This window comes from Danio rerio, chromosome 22 (assembly GCF_049306965.1).
Source record: "Danio rerio strain Tuebingen ecotype United States chromosome 22, GRCz12tu, whole genome shotgun sequence".
Lineage (NCBI taxonomy): Eukaryota > Metazoa > Chordata > Actinopteri > Cypriniformes > Danionidae > Danio > Danio rerio.
In genome coordinates this window covers 30,724,928-30,742,930 of record NC_133197.1, presented here as the reverse complement: position 1 = coordinate 30,742,930, position 18,003 = coordinate 30,724,928, and the positions used below count along the sequence as shown (strand labels likewise).

Sequence of the window (18,003 nt, the reverse complement as noted above, 5' to 3'; positions counted from 1 at the left end):
AGGACTGTCACAAAGTCACGATAAGCACCAAAAGCAGACCGGTGCAGTGGAAAGTGCAGAGGTTTAGCATAAAGTGCTATGCGTTATACAGTAGATGTACTGTCAACTGTGTAGTCCAGACAGAAGTTCTTTAAAAAGTTCTTTAAAAATATTGAAAGAAAGAAAGAAAGAAAGAAAGAAAGAAAGAAAGAAAGAAATATAGAAAGAAAGAAAGAAAGAAAGAAAGAAAGAAAGAAAGAAAGAAAGAAAGAAAGAAAGTCATACAGACAGTCAGACATACAGACTAGTGCTTGTCAAGACATAAAGATGACGACGTGTGCTTGACGAGCATTGGAGGCGGGATCACTGAGGAGGATGTAGCTGCTGTCATGGCTCCCGAACCGCGTATATCTCAGTGCAATAGTAAAATCGACAGAAAAGAAATGCGTTGTCCTTGTTCATAACAGAAAATGCATTTTTGAAGAATAAGTATAGCTATAATACTTTAGCTTAGAACCGTTGCCTTTTAAAAAATCCCTTCGTGCGAGCGAGCTATGGATGTGCAGGTTGCAAACCATTGCAGCATCAAGTCTGCAGCCAAACCGAGCAGTCCGCAGAAAGCAGCTGAAAGTGGGACAGAAACCGCACCAAAGAAAAAATCGCGTACCAGAAGAGGCAAAAGAGGCAAGAGACGGAGGGGCAAGAAGGCCAACGAGCCCCCGCCATTTCTCCCGCCGGAGGTAAATAGATGTTTGCGGATGCTAACCTTAGCCGGCGGATTATTATTCCCTCTGTGTGTAGCAAAAAACGCAATGTCAGACAGCTGTAACACGATTTTTGTTGTCAGTGTTATGCGTTTCACATATTGTTTTTATTGTTAGTTATAACATTAGTAAGACATATTAACGTGTAACAAGCGAAATGCGTTTTAAATGCTGAAAACCTTGCTAAAATATTGTACAGGTAACGTTAGCCTGATTTGCTACTGTGAATACAGAATAGTAAAATATTAGTGGATTTAAAATGAAAATGCTGTCATACGTTCACTTATTTAAAACCTATTTGACTTTCTTCTGTGTAAAACAAAATAATTGTTCGTACACAAACTATTTTTTGAAGAAAACTGGAAACCTGTAACTATTGACTTCAATAGAATTTATTTTTCCTATATGTCTATGGTCACAGGTTTTCAGCTGTCTTCAAAATATCAACCTTTGTGTTCAACAGAGGGAAAAAAGAAACTCAAGGTTTAAAACTACACAACATTGAGTAAATAGTGAACACTTTTTCATTTTGTTTATTTTTTGAACAGGTGGCTAGTAATATACGAATGCAGATTAAGAATCAACATTACAGCACATTTTTCATTCCAGATAGGTTACAGTTGGTTAGATATAGTGTATTATTAAAATAATAGTAGGTCATTGGTGTTTAATTAGATTTATTTTTTATTTCATATTATTATTTTATTCATGATTGTTATTTAATTTGTATTTTTACCAAAACCTGTCTGGGGAAAGTTTTGGGTATTGGGGTTTGATTTATTGTAAAACCTTGAAAAGGACATTCATCATTCATTTTCTTTTCAGCTTAGTCCCTTTATTAATTTGGGGTCACCACAGTGGAATGAACTGCCAACTTATGTAACATATGTTTTACGCAGTGGATGCCCTTCCAGCTGCAACCCAACAATGGGAAAAACTTAAGACATGTTATACTAAATAATAGTAGGTGATAATATAGTAGTAATAAAATAGTAGTTAGGTAGTAATAATATGTTTTTAGACAGCAAAAATGTTTTGAGTGGGCAGTTTTTGTGTTTATATATTATATATAATACATATTGTAACTGATTGTTTTTTTCACTTTTAGGCTGAAGAGGGAAATATTGAATACAAGGTATGCAAACCTCACAAATCACAATCTGAAAAAGAGTGTGTTTACACTTGTCAGCAAACTGGTGTGCTTGCGCTGTTATTGTGAAATGATTGTGTGGTTCGACTAAAATATGAATTCAACACAAACCAAGGTGCAAAACTAACTGAAACAAAACATGATGTCAAAATCTGTGATTAAAAAGGACAGGACTCTGTTTTCTCTCATCATAACTGCATATCAAATCTGAAATATAAAGAATAAAAGAACATCTTCATGTACATTCACTCTTTTACCATGCTTTCATCCAAAGCAACTTATTTATAAGTGAGGATAAAAGAAGCCCTCCAGATCATCAGATATAACCAGTATAAAATGTTCTTAGTCTTGTTTATACTTATAGTAAATGTGTTAAAATGTGCTATAGTAAACAAAGTTTGCATATAAGATGACTTAAATGAAAAAGATCTTGTTAAAACATTTTAAAAATAACTTAAGTAGGTGATTGGAAATTATACATTTTTCTAATTAAAATACTGAAATAAAAAAAATATATAAAAATTATATATATGTATATTATGTGTGTGTGTGTGTGTGTATGAATATATATATATATATATATATATATATATATATATATATATATATATATATATATATATATATATATATATACAGTTGAAGGCAGTATTATTATTAGCCCCCCTTTGAAATTAATTTTATTTTTTTAAATATTTCCCAAATGATTTTCAACAGAGCAAGGAAATTTTCACAGTATGTCTGATAATATTTTTGTCTTTTGGAGAAATTCTTGCTTGTTTTATTTTAACTAGAATAAAAGTAGTTATTAACTTTTGAAAACCGTTTTAAGGTCAAAATTATTAGCTCCTTTAAACTATATATATTTTTGATAGTCTACAGAACAAACCATCATTATACAGTAACTTGCCTATAACCTAACCTGCCTAGTTAACCTAATTAACCTAGTTAAGCCTTTAAATTTCACTTTAAGCTGTATTGAAGTATCTTGAAAAATATATAGTAAAATATTACTTACTATTATCATGGCAAAGATAAAATAAATCAGCTATTAGAAATAAGTTATTAAAACTAATATTTACTATTAGAAATGTGTTGAAAAAATCTCCCCGTTAAACAGAAAATAGAGGAAAAATAAACGGGGGCTAATAATTCAGGGGGGCTAATAATTTTGACTATATGTATATGTATATGTATATATATATATATATATATATATATATATATATATATATATATATATATATATATATATATATATACATATACTGTATAAATATACTGTATGTATATATATACTGTATATATATATATATATATATATATATATATATATATATATATATATATAATGCTATATAACAACTTAATTTATTAAATAATAATAAATGGAAGAAAAAAGATGTTCTCGTGTTTTTTTTATTATTTGAAATTTAAATGTTGTCAATTCTATATATTTTTTAAGATGTCTAATACATTTTTATTGAATCAAACATTTCTGTAAATATACATTAATACTTCATGATATTCTAAATATTTATATTTTCTGATATTTGGAATATTCAAATATGTATATTTCTATATAAACATATATCATATTAGAGAACAGATACAAAAATAATAAAAGATGTAATGCTTAATTGTACCTGTTTTTTCATATTGTAGTGTACCATTCAACGCTAGCCATGAAAATGTATTTCTTGCAGCAGATATTTGTGCTTTGACTCCTTTACATGTTTTGAGCAACACGTAAACACAAGAATATTACGTTTCACAATAAATATGTCATGTATACAATTTTGTTCTTTAGGTTTGATCTTAAATGTACAGTTCACCCTAAAAGGAAAATTTAGTCATAGTTTTCTCATTTTTCACTTGTTCCAAACCTGTTTGACTTTCTTTCTTCCATTAAAAACAAAAGAAGAAAGCTGAAAACTTGTAACCATTGACTTCAAAAGTATTTGTTTTCATCACAATGGAAGTGAATGGTTACAGGTTTTCAGGTTTTTTCAAAATATCTTTTTTTGGGTGTGTGTTCAAAGTTCATAAAGGGTTGGAACCATTTGAGGAAGGGTCAACAGTTTAATCTTGAGGTGAACTTCCCCTGTAAAAATGCTATCGTGAACAACCCTAAGTGAATACATTTTATTTTTTGGTCAGGACCAATAGAACCACACTACACACTTTAAATTAATATGGAGTTGAACTCACATTGTTTATTGGCGTATGAATTCTCCCCTCAGTTGAAACTGGTTAATCCCACGCAGTATCGGTTCGAGCATTTGGCCACACAGCTGAAGTGGCGTCTTCAGGAGGGCCGAGGAGAGGCTGTTTATCAGATTGGGGTGGAGGATAATGGTTTGCTTGTTGGACTTACTGAAGAAGATATGAAAGCTTCGCTAAAGACCCTTCGCAGAATGGCAGAGAAGTACGAGCTGTGTTCAGTCCATCAACTGGTTTTGTAAATGTTAAAAAATAGCATGTTTTTGTGTGTCGTATTAGTAAGGTTTTGTGATTTTGTGCAGGGTTGGAGCTGATATTACACTTCTCAGGGAGAGGGAGGTGGACTGCGACAGAGCCAGGAGAAAAATCGCTGAAGTTCTTGTGCGGAAAGTTCCAGATGACCAGCAGGTCAGCTTCCGATGGTCTTAGTTACTGAGTCGGTCATGTGACAGTTTTTAGTTTCAAAAATGTAAAGCACACACAAAAAAAAAAAATTAAGTTTGAACGTACAATAACCTGGATATATTATTAAAAAAAACAACTAATGTTTTAAACATTTACATTATTAGAAGTTTTTGTTAGAAAAAGTCTTAAATTAAGTTTAAAGATAAATGTATGCACGTTTTTTATTTTAATGTTAGTTTTAATAATCTTGTAGTTTGTTTTTATTATTATCATTATTATTTTTAGTTTAGTTTTTTTTTTTTTTACAAATGTATATATAGTTTTTAATTGTGGTTCTGGCTTTAGTTATTGGGACAAAAAATTGTCATTTTTGATGTGTTAAATAACAAGAATGTAACAAATAATAATAATTTTTTTTATTACTAAGAAATTTGATACTATTGATTTTTTATATTTACATTTTTTTAGTTTACATTTTATTTTAAATAAAAGTAAATAAAAAAATGTAAATATGTCTACATCTTTATATATGCTATAATGAAAAAGAAAACTTGAAATTACAGTGTTTCTGCTGGGTTTTAAAAATTTTTTAAATTTCTTAAATTTCAAAAATTTAATTTTAGGCCTTAAAAAAGTCCACTGAAATATTGTTCATTCATTCATTCATTCATTTTCTTGTCGGCTTAATCAATTTATTACTCCGGGGTCACCACAGAGGAATGAACCACCAACTTATCCAGCAAGTTTTTACGCAACTGATGCCCTTCCAGCCGCAACCCATCTCTGGGAAACATCCACACACACTCATTCACACAAACACACTACGGACATTTTAGCCTACCCAATTCACCTGTACCGCATGTCTTTGGACTGTGGGGGAAACTGGAGCACTTGGAGGAAACCCACGCAAACGCAGGGAGAATATGCAAACTCCACAGAGAAACGCCAACTGTGCCGAGGCTCGACCCAGCGACCTTCTTGCTGTAAGGCAAACATGCTACCCACTTCACCACTGCGTCGCCGAAATATTGTGTTGTAGGTCTTAAATTATTATAAATGGGTCTTAATTTTAATTTTAATGTCCATGTAAAGATATACCCAAGTGGGCCAACACCTATACAATCACTAATTATATACATTATTTAGAAAAAAAAAAAATTAAGAAATGTTTATTTATTAATTCTATTTACTTGTTCATATAGTTTAATTATCTTCTTTACAATAACATTTGTTTTTATTGTTTTTTTAAGGTTTTAAATTGGCCATTTAAAAACAATTAGCGTTTAGCCTTGTTTAAGTCTGAAATTTCATTTATTGTGGTCTTAAAGAGGTCTTAGAAGTCTTAAATTTGACTTAAAACCTGTAGAAACCCTAAATTATATTTTAGAAGTTCTCATAATTTGCCATTCTTTTTACATTATGGTTATTGAAAAACTTGACTCTATTAAACAAGTTTTAAAAAATTAAGTTTTTTTTCCATCACAATTTTTATCGCAAATAAAGAATAAATAACCACAAAATTACACTTAAAAAAATGGGTGCAGAAACAATTGCATACGTTTAATAAATTGCTAGTAATTTTCACAATTACAAATAAAAACAAGTGTCATTTCATATGAATATGACATTTTCACGTTTTGTACTTTCATGTAAAATTTACGCAGTGTTTGCTTTTATCGACCAAATTTAATATAACTTATTTTACCAATGGATGTGTTTGTAGTTTCTGGATCTTCGCGTGGCTGTTCTGGGTAATGTGGACTCAGGAAAGTCGACTCTGCTGGGAGTTTTGACTCAAGGTGAGCTGGATAACGGACGTGGCAGAGCAAGACTTAACCTCTTCAGACACTTGCATGAGATTCAGACCGGACGGACATCCAGCATCAGTTTCGAGATCCTAGGCTTCAACAGCAAAGGAGAGGTCAGGCAAATATTCCAAATCTTTAATTTTTGATCCACTTTCAGTATTGAATTAATATAAAATTTCAACCAACAACCTTCCTCATGCTAACATGTCGCTTTTTTATTTTTCTGTTGTTCTAGGTTGTAAACTACAGCGACTCCCGAACAGCAGAGGAGATCTGTGAAAGCTCTTCCAAGATGATCACTTTTATTGATTTGGCTGGTCACTATAAGTACTTGAAGACCACCATATTTGGCCTGACGAGCTACTGCCCGGACTTTGCAATGCTGGTGGTGGGAGCCAATACTGGCATTGGTTGGTATTTATGAATATGCATTTACAGTAGAGATCAAAATAAGAGTACTCTTCATTGTTCAAACATGTTATGATTTTTAAGTGTGGATACAACATGCTAGTTAAACAGTGTTTTAGAAAATAACGAAGGGACTTCATCAAAAACTGCCAAATATGATTGGGTGAAAATGATGTTTTTGGCAAAACAGATGAAAATATGAGCTGAATAAAAGGCTATGCAGCACTGCAGTGCCTAGCAGTACTCATTTGCTGGTTCTACGCTCCCTCCAGCTGTAGTCAGTGGGGTGTTAAGCGGCTTTCACACTGGACGAGGAAAGTGTTGCTCAATGAAACCCATTAATTGCAATGGCTTGTGCCATCCAATGGGAGTTTGCTGCTGAGCCAGCTAAATTGCAGAGCACAGAATTAGAAAACAGCAACAAATATTTCTGTAAGTTACAGCATCATCCAAACAATGACACTTCCTCCTCCAACTTTTAGTAAATTTATACACTTTTGGTGAGTTTTTCTCAGTTTTTTCTCCAATTTGATAATGAACATACCAGTGTTAATATCGTTATTGAAAGTAAACCGTAAATCGTTGGTTGCCTATAGCTTGACACAAACATAAACTTGATAAATGCTGTTATAATCCACTCCAATGAGCCGTTCATTAATAAAATAAGTGGATCTGAGTGCATACATACAGTAATGCAACTAATGCAGCTGACCTGTCAAGCCATTTTTATTGACCAAAAACTGGAACATACTGTTTCTCATCAGACTCAACTAAATAAATTTCACTTTTATAACTAAAGTGTTTTAGGATAATTTCAAATAGGTGTAATGGAAACCTCACTCCCCTGTTCTCAAAAGGTGCTCCAGTGACAGACGCTAGGGGGCGCTGTCTTTATGCTGATGATACACAAAATAACTTTTTGGGCAATGTTGCTTGGTTATTTTTCTATTACGAATAGACAACAGTGTTGTATCTGTAGCCTATTGCCCTAATTACTTACCCTGTGTCTTAAACGGTTGGCCATTATAAAATAATTTCCCAAAGTTGCCCTGCAACATTGCTCGAAAAGTTCCCCTGTGTATTAGTGATGCACGGATGGCGGCTATCTCCGTGGGCGATGCGGATAATCCGCGGGTTGAGTAATAAAAAAATACATCATGATTAATTGCGAGTGGGTCGTGGGTGAATGTAGAGGGACATGGCAGTAGACCAGCGAAAAAGCAGACAGTGGGCTTTGCAGAATGGGAAGATAAGACGCCCAAAATAATAGATGAGGTGCAAGAGTACTGTTCAAACTTTCAGTTAGAGGAGTCATTAGAGAAAAATCTGCAATCATTCTGGGAGAAACAAGATCGCTTATTTACACGACTGCAGCGCCTTGCGTGGAGAATCTTGTGCATTCCTACAACAAGCGGTGCGAGCAAACGCTCATTCAGTGCAGCTGGCTGCGTTTTGGAGGTGAGGCGGAATAGACCGTATGTAGGCACAGTAGATGCTGTTCTGTTTATGCACAGTGCAAAGAAAAAGGCCAAGTTAATATAACGTAACTGCCGTTTAGGCCGAAATGGCACCCTTTTTGTTATTTTGTTCCTGTATCTGTAAAAGCTAAAATGTCTTATTTTTACTTTCTGTATCTATTTGAAAATGAAGAAAATAGAATTATTTTTTTGTAAAAACTTTTGTTTTTATGAACAAATGTTCATTTAAAAACTTTTACAATTAACGTATTATTTTACTATCAGAGATGCGCAGATTAGCTCTGAATCTACTGTTATCATCCACATTGACCTATCATCATGCCTAAAACAAAGAATTGAATTATTAAAGTTACGATCGGGCGCGGGTCGGATGCGGATACATATATCAGATAAAACGATATGTGCTGAGCGGGTGGATGATTAGTATGAAGCCGCGAATTCGGGTGACATTTCAGCTGATCTGTGCATTTCTACTGTGTATCATCAGCATTAGTTAGCCTCTTCGTTAGAGCAACCACCTTCCATGAAAAGAGACATTGGTTCGATTTTAGGTTGGAGCGAGCGAGTGGTTTAGGACTAGTGGGTTAAATTGGTGCCGTGAGCCGGACAGGGGTGAGGTCTAGGGGGGTGAGTGTAACAGAGGCCAGCTAGTGAAGTGCTGTGCAAGTAGCACCGGTGGGTTACACAAGCAGTGATGTGGAATTTGTGCTTTAATTTTGATCTCCACTCTATATTGATTTAAAAGATGTGAATGTGATTTACGAATTTAGGTTGTTTAATTCCCTCAGCTGGCACAACTAGGGAGCACCTGGGTTTAGCGATGGCACTAAAGGTGCCCATTTTCATTGTGGTGAGTAAAGTGGACCTCTGTGGTAAAAGCACAGTGGAGAAAACGGTTCGTCAGCTGGAGAGAGTCCTCAAACAGCCCGGCTGTAACAAGATCCCCATGGTGGTGGCAAACCCTGATGACGCCGTCACCGCCGCACAGCAGTTTGCACAATCCTCCAGGTACATGTGTGCGAAGCGACAGGTTATTACACACTTTTATTTCCTCCCTTTGAAGTTTGCTTACAATCTTAGTAGGGATGTGCAGTATTTTTAAAACACATCTGATGGTTATGACATTGACTGTACTTTGAAACCTATCAAAATTCAGGGGGGGTAAACATATTACTTGCTTATAGTTGTTTTTATACTCATCACAGACATCCTTACTCATCAGTAAACCACTAAAATACAGAGTTTTTTTTCAGTAATTAATAATAAAGTTCAAAATTTAATGGAACATTTTTATAATTGAATAATCTTTGTTTTTATTTACTATTTTGAAAAATAAAATTTGTGTTCTCCCAACTATAATTATATATTTTTTTTCTTACCACTTTCCATGAGCCTTGTACCTTTAACACACAAATATGTAAATCCCTTAAATACTCTACAAAGCAACCCAGCGCTAATAATTTGTGTGTGTGTAATGATGTATCTATTTTACCGCAGCGTGACACCCATCTTCACCCTCTCCAGCGTATCAGGGGAGAATCTGGACCTTTTGAAGGTCTTCTTCAACATTCTTCCTCCATTGAGCAACAGCAAGGAGCAAGAGGAGCTCATGCAGCAGCTCACAGAGTTCCAGGTACACACGCTCAACATTCATTCAACAACATTTAGTTATTGTCTCAATTCTGGCATCGCATCATGTGACACCATTGCGTTCTTACAGGTGGATGAGATTTACAGTGTTCCTGATGTGGGGACAGTTGTTGGTGGAACTCTGTACAGGTCAGTCCACACGTGTTGTGTCAATCTTGTCTGTTTGGCTGTTTAAAAACTCCCTAGAAACCACCTAGAAAAACCAACAAACGGCATGCAAAATCAACAACTCAGCACACGTAGCAGCAACCTAGCATCTACACAATAACACCATCGCAAATGATCTCTGTAGCAAGTTTCTGGCAACTGTCTACCAAAAGCACTTGCAACCACACTTTAGGAAAGCATAGCAATCATCTTAGCAACCACATAACAGCACCATAACTATTTTTCTACACAAACGTGAAGACTGAAAACCTGTAACCATTGACTTTTATAGTAGGAAAATCAGATATTATAGAGGTGTATGGTTATAGGTTTACAGCTTGCTTTAGTATATTGTATTTTCCATTGTGTTCAAGAGAAGAAAGAAACTCAAACAGATTCGAATCAAGTTAAGGGTGAACAACCTAGCAATATTTATGTATTGAAATAACTGCTTACCAACCCCCAAATTCACTAGCCATAGAGTGGAGGAACAATAAAGTCACCTTGTAGGCTAATCGGCTGCTAGCATAAAACTAGTTCCCTCGATAAAATCCCTATTTGATATTCCCATAGGCTTTTTGAAGATTGCGAATAAGCTCTGTGTTCAAACACTGTTCTTTACACTTACACATTTTGTCCAACCAAATAATCCTCACACGAAAATACAACTTTTAGCACTTCCAGATCTTAAATGCAAACGCAAGAATTGAAAAGCTAACAATAGACTATAAATGGACTACAGTGCCGTCAGGACGCACGCCTGGGACGTCAGCACCACCCTGCTACTGACAACTTTTCAAGCTTATTTTTAGAATTGCGGTCTATGACAAAGATTTACTCATGGTTTATTATATTGTGATCCACGCTATATAATGTAAGAAAATAAATACACAAAAACACATAGACCTACGTGCCTTTTGGATATTTTTTTATGTGGGAAATTTGTTTTGGTTTACGGTTGTTAAAAAATTTTTTAAAACTGTATGTATAAATGTACACACATAGTATTATCATAAGACACATTTAAATAAGTGTAATTTTAAATGTAAAGTTAAATAAGTTGCCTGCACACAGCCTGCCCACCTTAGTACCACACGACAGAAAAGAGGTATGAAGGACAAGTTTATATACCTGCAAGTTCCATCATAGATAGAGAACAGCATTCAATATTCTTTTTCTTGTCATGAAGTACAGCAGAAAGCAGCTCATACAGTCACATATACTATACATTTTAAGGAAGAGTGTAAATACTGCAGTTATGACAGAGTTAAATGTGTTCAGATGTAGAAAAAAATGACTGTTAACATGCATGTATTTTTACACATTTATTCACACGTTTGCATTACTTAGAGCAAGAAAGAAAGTGGTAAGCATTGGTAAGCATTAACTTCATAATATTGTTTAATTAAAAAAAAAAGGGTCAACAAATTAATCTGTCTTGACCATCTATACAAGTGAAGGAATTATCTGCACACAATCTGAATTCCCAATTAAAAAAAAAAACAATTTAAACCTATAAAACAATACTTATGAAAAAGAGAGGGGGTGCTATTGCTTACAAATAACAGACAAATCCAAATGCCCAACACAAGCAAGCTATATTCCAGACAGGATCAGCTTGATGACGTATACTGTTTCAGACATAGCCTGTAGTCTCATCTAGCTACTTGATGTGTTATGTAGTGTTATGTTAGTGTTATGTAGCTGATGTGTTTTATGTCATAGAGTAAAACACGAAAGTATTTTAAATTTGTGTTTAACCAAAATCCCATTGCAAAAACCTATTGACTTTGGATTTTTGCAAACAAATTGACATCTTAGTTCCTCCTCTCTATAGCCTAGCAATCATTCAAAACACTTTTGAAACAATCCGAAACACTCATACAATATTTGTCCTTAAAATATCAAATGCAAGGAACCCCTTTAACCATCTTTAAAATTGCCAACCGTTATTGTAACAAACTCCCAGAACACCCTAGCCATGAAAGTCCTTAAAACAACAAAATTATATTCTGTAAACATTGAGTCAAAAGCAATATAATAGTGCAGTCTATAAACTGTAAAAAATGAAGGGTGCATTTACACATCCCATCCATGGGACAAAAATAAAACCAAAATATTCAAATTGGTCACAATATTTTTGCACTGATAACTTCACTGCATTAAAAATGATAGAAAATATGGATTTCGAAAAGTGTATTTTGTTTATAACCTATACTGCAGGCAGACACCAGGGGGCGATCTGAATGTTTGGCTTAACTTTTCATGATGTGTGAAACAACTCATTGATAAGTCGCTTCTAAACCAAACAACTTGAACCCCTTGAGAATTCTCCCTGGGAGAATATTTATACCTCTTTTGAAGTTCCCAATCATGCAGAATCCAATTGAAATGATTGGATTTCTCCTGGAGAGAACCATTTAAGTTCATCAAACTGCAGTTAATGTGACTGCACCTTAAGGCATGTGTAACCTTCACACCTCAAGGCTTTGGAAAGCAATCAATATTCAATTTGTCTCGACAAACTTCTCTTCTCAAGTTGATAATTGACTTTCCATTCACACGCAGTGGTGTGTGTCGTGAAGGAGATCGGCTAGTTGTGGGTCCCACTGATGATGGGAAGTTTCTGCGGCTGAAGGTGTGCAGTATTCACAGGAATCGCTCCGGATGCCGCGTCCTGAGGGCCGGACAGGCTGCCACGCTCGCACTTGGAAACTTTGATCGCTCGCTACTCCGAAAGGTCTGATCTGAAAATGACCAAAAAGTCTTTACATAGCCATGTCTTTGTAACAAGAGGAGTTTTAATAAGCATTTGTGTTTTTGTAGGGAATGGTCATGGTGAGTCCTAAAATGAACCCTACAATTTGCTGGCAGTTTGAGGCCGCCATTGTCCTCCTGTTCCATGCCAAGACTTTCCGCCGTGGTTTCCAGGTCACGGTGCACATAGGAAATGTCAGGCAGACCGCCACAGTGGAGTGCCTCCTTGGAAAGGTGGGGATTTGTTTCCTGACCTCAAAGAAATTTTGTATTTACTAATAGGGATGTCCAGATCCGATCACGTGGTTTCAGATTTACAATTGGATGTTACCTCCTGATCAGGACTCGAATATTTATGTATATAAATATGTTCTCATTATTTTTTAACACATCAATAGTTATGCGCTGGGACAGAGTTCAACCTCTTGCTTGACTTCACTCAGAAACAGCAACGTGAGTGGCATGACATCGCTTTGTTGCAGAGACGCTATTGGTTAAATGCTGGCAAAGTAGAACACGGAAGCAGCTTGAAGCGGAAAGCGCGAGTATGTCTGTGGTTTGGAGGTATTATAAAGTTGATGACCATAGCATTACCATAGCAAACCATGAGATATGTATACTTGGGATTGCCTACAGGGTATTTTTAGTGGGAAGCTATTTATTTTTATATTAGATTCTTTTATATTTACTAATGCTCTAAAATCCAAAAGTGAAGAATTGATGTTATTTATTACTTGATTGTTCAAGCTACCTCACAGAAGTGCTCTGTTTGTTAACATAGTTGATGAATGTTAAAATAAGGTGAATTAAATAAAAAGTAAGGAACATCCTGGATCTGTTTCCTAGCTCTTCTTTATTTGTTATTTTATGTATTGTAGAAGTATTGGATCAGGTTTCGGTTTCAGTAGATACTCAAAATCAAATGACTCGAACTCAAGGGCAAAAAAACTGATCGGGACATCCCTGTTTACAAACCTTGTTGTTGGTATTACCTCTTTGGAAGAATCTGTTCTGTGTGCATATTATCACAGAAATATGTCTGTGTTCGTCCTCTAGGAGGAGCTGCGGACTGGAGAGCGAGCCGTTGTGTGTTTCAGATTCTTGAAGCACCCAGAGTATTTGCGCGTGGGAGCCAAACTGCTCTTCAGAGAGGGGGTGACCAAAGGCATCGGACACGTGACGCACCTTCTACCCTCCACCCAGAACCACGTGCCTGATCAGAACCACAACCAGAACCACACTTAAACACGGTGGGAGTGACATCACAAATCGGAAGAAGACCCTTCCTGTTCTTGCCTTGAGTTTGCATCCCCTGGTTTTATTGTGCACTTTTCATTTCCACTCAAGAGTGTAGATTTGCTTATATTAATTGCAAATTTGCCTGTGCGTAAGTGCTCTCGGTTCCTGTGACATTTGGAGGGTTGTGCTACAGTGATTTACCGATTAATGTCTGCTGGGTGTAATGAAGCTTGGAAACCTCTCCTGTTTTCGCACATGTGCGTGCTTCCCATTTTAAGACAAAGCCGGCTGACCTTCAGTGAAGCATGTGGGATTTTGGGTCGCTAAGTTGGGTATCTGGAGCAAATTTCTACAGCAGCAACTCCTGGCTGCATTAGAGATATGCAATTATATTAGCTGCAGTTCTTCTTCAGATCTTCTCTAGTATTTAATAAATTATGTTATCCCAGAATAACTGGTGCACTTTAGATGTTTCATTTTGAGAAGGATTTGCACAGTAAAAATGTTAGTATAGACCTTAAGCCCAAAGTACACTTTGTCTTTTTACTTGATTGCTTTGCATAGTGGTGTCTATTCCTGTACCTGTAGGTCTAACATCTTGCAAAGTTTAGCTTGCACCAGGTCCAACACACAGGACTAGAAATTCTGAAAACCCAATTATTACGTAGCTCAAACCAGATCCAACACACAGGACTAGAACGTTCTGAAGACCAGATTACTCACCTAAACCGTATCTGACACACAGGACTAGAACATTCTGAAGACCTGATTAGTAGCTTGAACTAAATCTGACACACAGCACTAGAACGTTCTGAAGATCCGATTGGTAGCTTGAACCAGATCTGACACACAGGACTAGAACTTTGAAGATCCAATTATTAGCTTGAACCAGATTCGACACACAGGACTAGAACGTTCTGAAGACCCGATTAGTAGCTTGAACCAGACCTGACACACAGGACTAGAACGTTCTGAAGACCCGATTGGTAGCTTAAACCAAATCCGACACAGAGGACTAGAATGTTCTGAAGACCAGATTACTCACTTAAACCAGATCCGACACACAGGACTAGAACGTTCTGAAGACCCGATTAGTAGCTTGAACCAGATCCGACACACAGCACTAGAACTTTCTGAAGATCCGATTGGTAGCTTAAACCAGATCCTACACACAGTACTATAACTTTCTGAAGACCCAATTATTAGCTTGAACCAGATCCGACACACAAGACTAGAACGTTCTGAAGACCCGATTGGTAGCTTAAACCAGATCCAACACACAGGACTAGAACTTTCTGAACACCAGATTACTCACTTAAACCATATCTGACACACAAGACTAGAACGTTCTGAAGACCCGATTACTAGCTTGAATCAGATCTGGCAGAGGACTAGAATGTTCTGAAGACCCAATTATTAGCTTGAACCAGATGTGACACACAGGACTAGACTATTCTGAAGACCTGATTATTAGCTTAAACCAGTTCCAGCACACATGATTAGAATGTTCTGAAGAGCTGATTACCTTGTTTAGATGTTTTTTAAGGTAAGAGCTGAACTCTGCAGGTCACTGGGCCTCCAGGAGCAGGTTTGGACACCCCTGGTTTAGCATATGCATAAAGTTGTGGCTTATTGGTTAAAGAGTCGGAAATGTAAATCAAGGGACACAAGTTTTATTCCAAGTACCAGCAGGAGTTGTAGGTGAGGAGGAGTGATTAAATGACACTTTGTTCTACCTTTAGTACCCACATCTGATATGCCCTTGAGTAAGGGACTGAACCCCCGATTGCTCCCCAGTTGCCTCAGCAAATGGCTGGCAAAGTTTCATCTTTGTCCTGGATTTGTGCTATTTCTTCCCATATGTAATGTCCTGTAGAACTCTTAGTATCGAGGGAGCTGGATGCCCCTTTATTGCTGTCCGAATGCATTCAACGACATTTCAGTTTATAACAATGAACCCATTTAAACTATTTTGACTTTGCCTTTGGAAGTGGTTAAAAGTGGACAAGCTTAAAACATATTAGACCTGACTGACCCACTTGAGATCAGAATGAGAAAAAAATTGGCTTCTGTGTGTACCCTGTTGGCTTGGTTTCGTCACTTTAGTTTTTGTTTTCATGTTCTGATTTTACAACCAATCAGAGCGCTCACTTTCCCAGATGACCGGTGCCAATTCTACATGATGAATCAGGCCAACTCGCTTCAACATTAACCCGATGAGATGCGATGTGTGGAACACACCAAACAAACTAGCCTAACACATGTTCAACAAGTCCGACTGACGGCTTGGTGTGTCTCGGCCTTTAAAGAAAAAGTTCACCCAAAAATTATAATTCAGATACAGCCAAAACATTTAGACACACCCATCTTCACCCCGTCAGAGGCTATTAATCAGTAATATGCCGCATTGTTAAATATTTTATCTTTAATTTCATTTTAGACAACCATCCAGGTTTAGTTCACGTTGTTTGGTTTTGTTTCAGTGCATGTTTGTTGACATGACAGAATATCGCCCCATCTTTCTGACATAAAAGGAGGTTTAGGAGCTTCTAGGGTTGTAGAATCAGTCAGGCATGACTGGGTTGTAGAGATCTAGATTAAATTGTGCCTAATCATATGTTTGTCTTCACTGATATCAATCCAAAACAATTGTGCATATTGCACACTTATATTTAAGCAAATATTAGCAAGGTTTAGGTCATTTCAGATGGCTTACAGGGTTAACTGAACATTTATGGCAGCTTTGTGTGATCAGTATTCGTCTTGGGCATGCACAGGAACCCAGCTAATGATTGTGTTGTGTGTCTTGTTCACCCATGTGCACTCCTGTTCAAGATTTTGTGCAATTTAAAAAAAAACATTGAATGTACTGATCATAGATATAAATGTACCATTTGAAGTTACTAAACTAAATATAGCTAGTTTTATTTAGCTGCATTGGGCATCATGCATGAAACTGAAACAGAACACATTTGCGATCGTAAATTGTCGGTACAACTGTTCTTGCACAGGTTTCCGCATTCATTTTTGTTTCAAGAATAATTTTATGTACTTTTTTAGTACATATAAAACCAAACCGTGCTCTTTCTGAAAACATACGGCTATATATATTTCTGGAGTGTGGCAAATATGTACCAAGGGGTACGTTTATTTGCAGTTTTTGCGAATCCACCAGAGGTAGCATACATGGCAAGCTAACTGGACAAAATGGTAACGGGAAAGCCGTCCATATTTAGGTAAGTAGTCAGCTGGTGCAAACAGCATCATTCTGCCCTGTAGCATTCGTTTTAAACACAAAATGCAGCCTTAAGTACTTCTGGCTACATAATTCACGATCTCCAGAAATGTTTACAGGGCTATGTTTTCAGAATGAGCCTATGTTGTACAAAGCAAATAGTTCTGCTTGTGTTTTATAAATGAAGCCCAATCTCTTTCATAAATTCAGCTTTTGGTCAACAGTGCATGTTGTGCTTACGAAAATATTAATTCACATTGTTTGAAGTGCAGCTGGTTGGCTTATAATGTTTGGAATGTATCTTCATTTGATGTACTTTTAAAAAGAAAAGACTTCAAAAACCTGCAAACCTGACTAGTCTATTGCTTCGCTATTAGTTCCTATACCAGTATAATAAAGAATTACTGTTCTTGTGGAACCTCGTCTGTTTATTAAAAACTCAGAAATCTAAAATCATTCCGCATTTGTCTATACCAATGACGCAGTTCTTAGTGTGTTGACACTCCAGTGCTCACGGTGACCCAAGTTCAATTCCCGCCTCGAGGTCCAATGCCTATCTTTTCCCACTCTCTGCTCCCTATGTTTTCCTTTCCAATACACTCTACTGTCCTATCAATTAAAAGTGAAAACCTCGAAAAAATCTAATAAATAAAACAATCATCCAACATTTTAAATTTGTGCAACTCTCTGAAAGATACCTTCATTGTACAATACTTTGTGGGAGTTACGTTCTAAAAATAACACGCAATAGGCAAAGTCA

At 36.2% G+C, this 18,003-nt stretch overlaps 1 protein-coding gene across 1 annotated transcript; it reads left to right on the top strand.

The window, feature by feature from the left end:
• The first annotated feature begins 358 nt into the window (after nucleotides 1–358).
• gtpbp2b (GTP binding protein 2b) lies at nucleotides 359–17,658 on the top strand. The gene is made up of 12 exons (NM_001351674.1): nucleotides 359–719; nucleotides 1,852–1,878; nucleotides 4,137–4,321; nucleotides 4,419–4,524; nucleotides 6,245–6,442; nucleotides 6,565–6,739; nucleotides 9,004–9,223; nucleotides 9,713–9,848; nucleotides 9,936–9,994; nucleotides 12,581–12,752; nucleotides 12,839–13,003; nucleotides 13,826–17,658. Exons 1-12 carry the CDS (start codon nucleotides 534–536, stop codon nucleotides 14,012–14,014), a joined length of 1,818 nt encoding a protein of 605 aa, NP_001338603.1. The 5' UTR covers nucleotides 359–533; the 3' UTR covers nucleotides 14,015–17,658.
• Nucleotides 17,659–18,003: the final 345 nt, after the last annotated feature.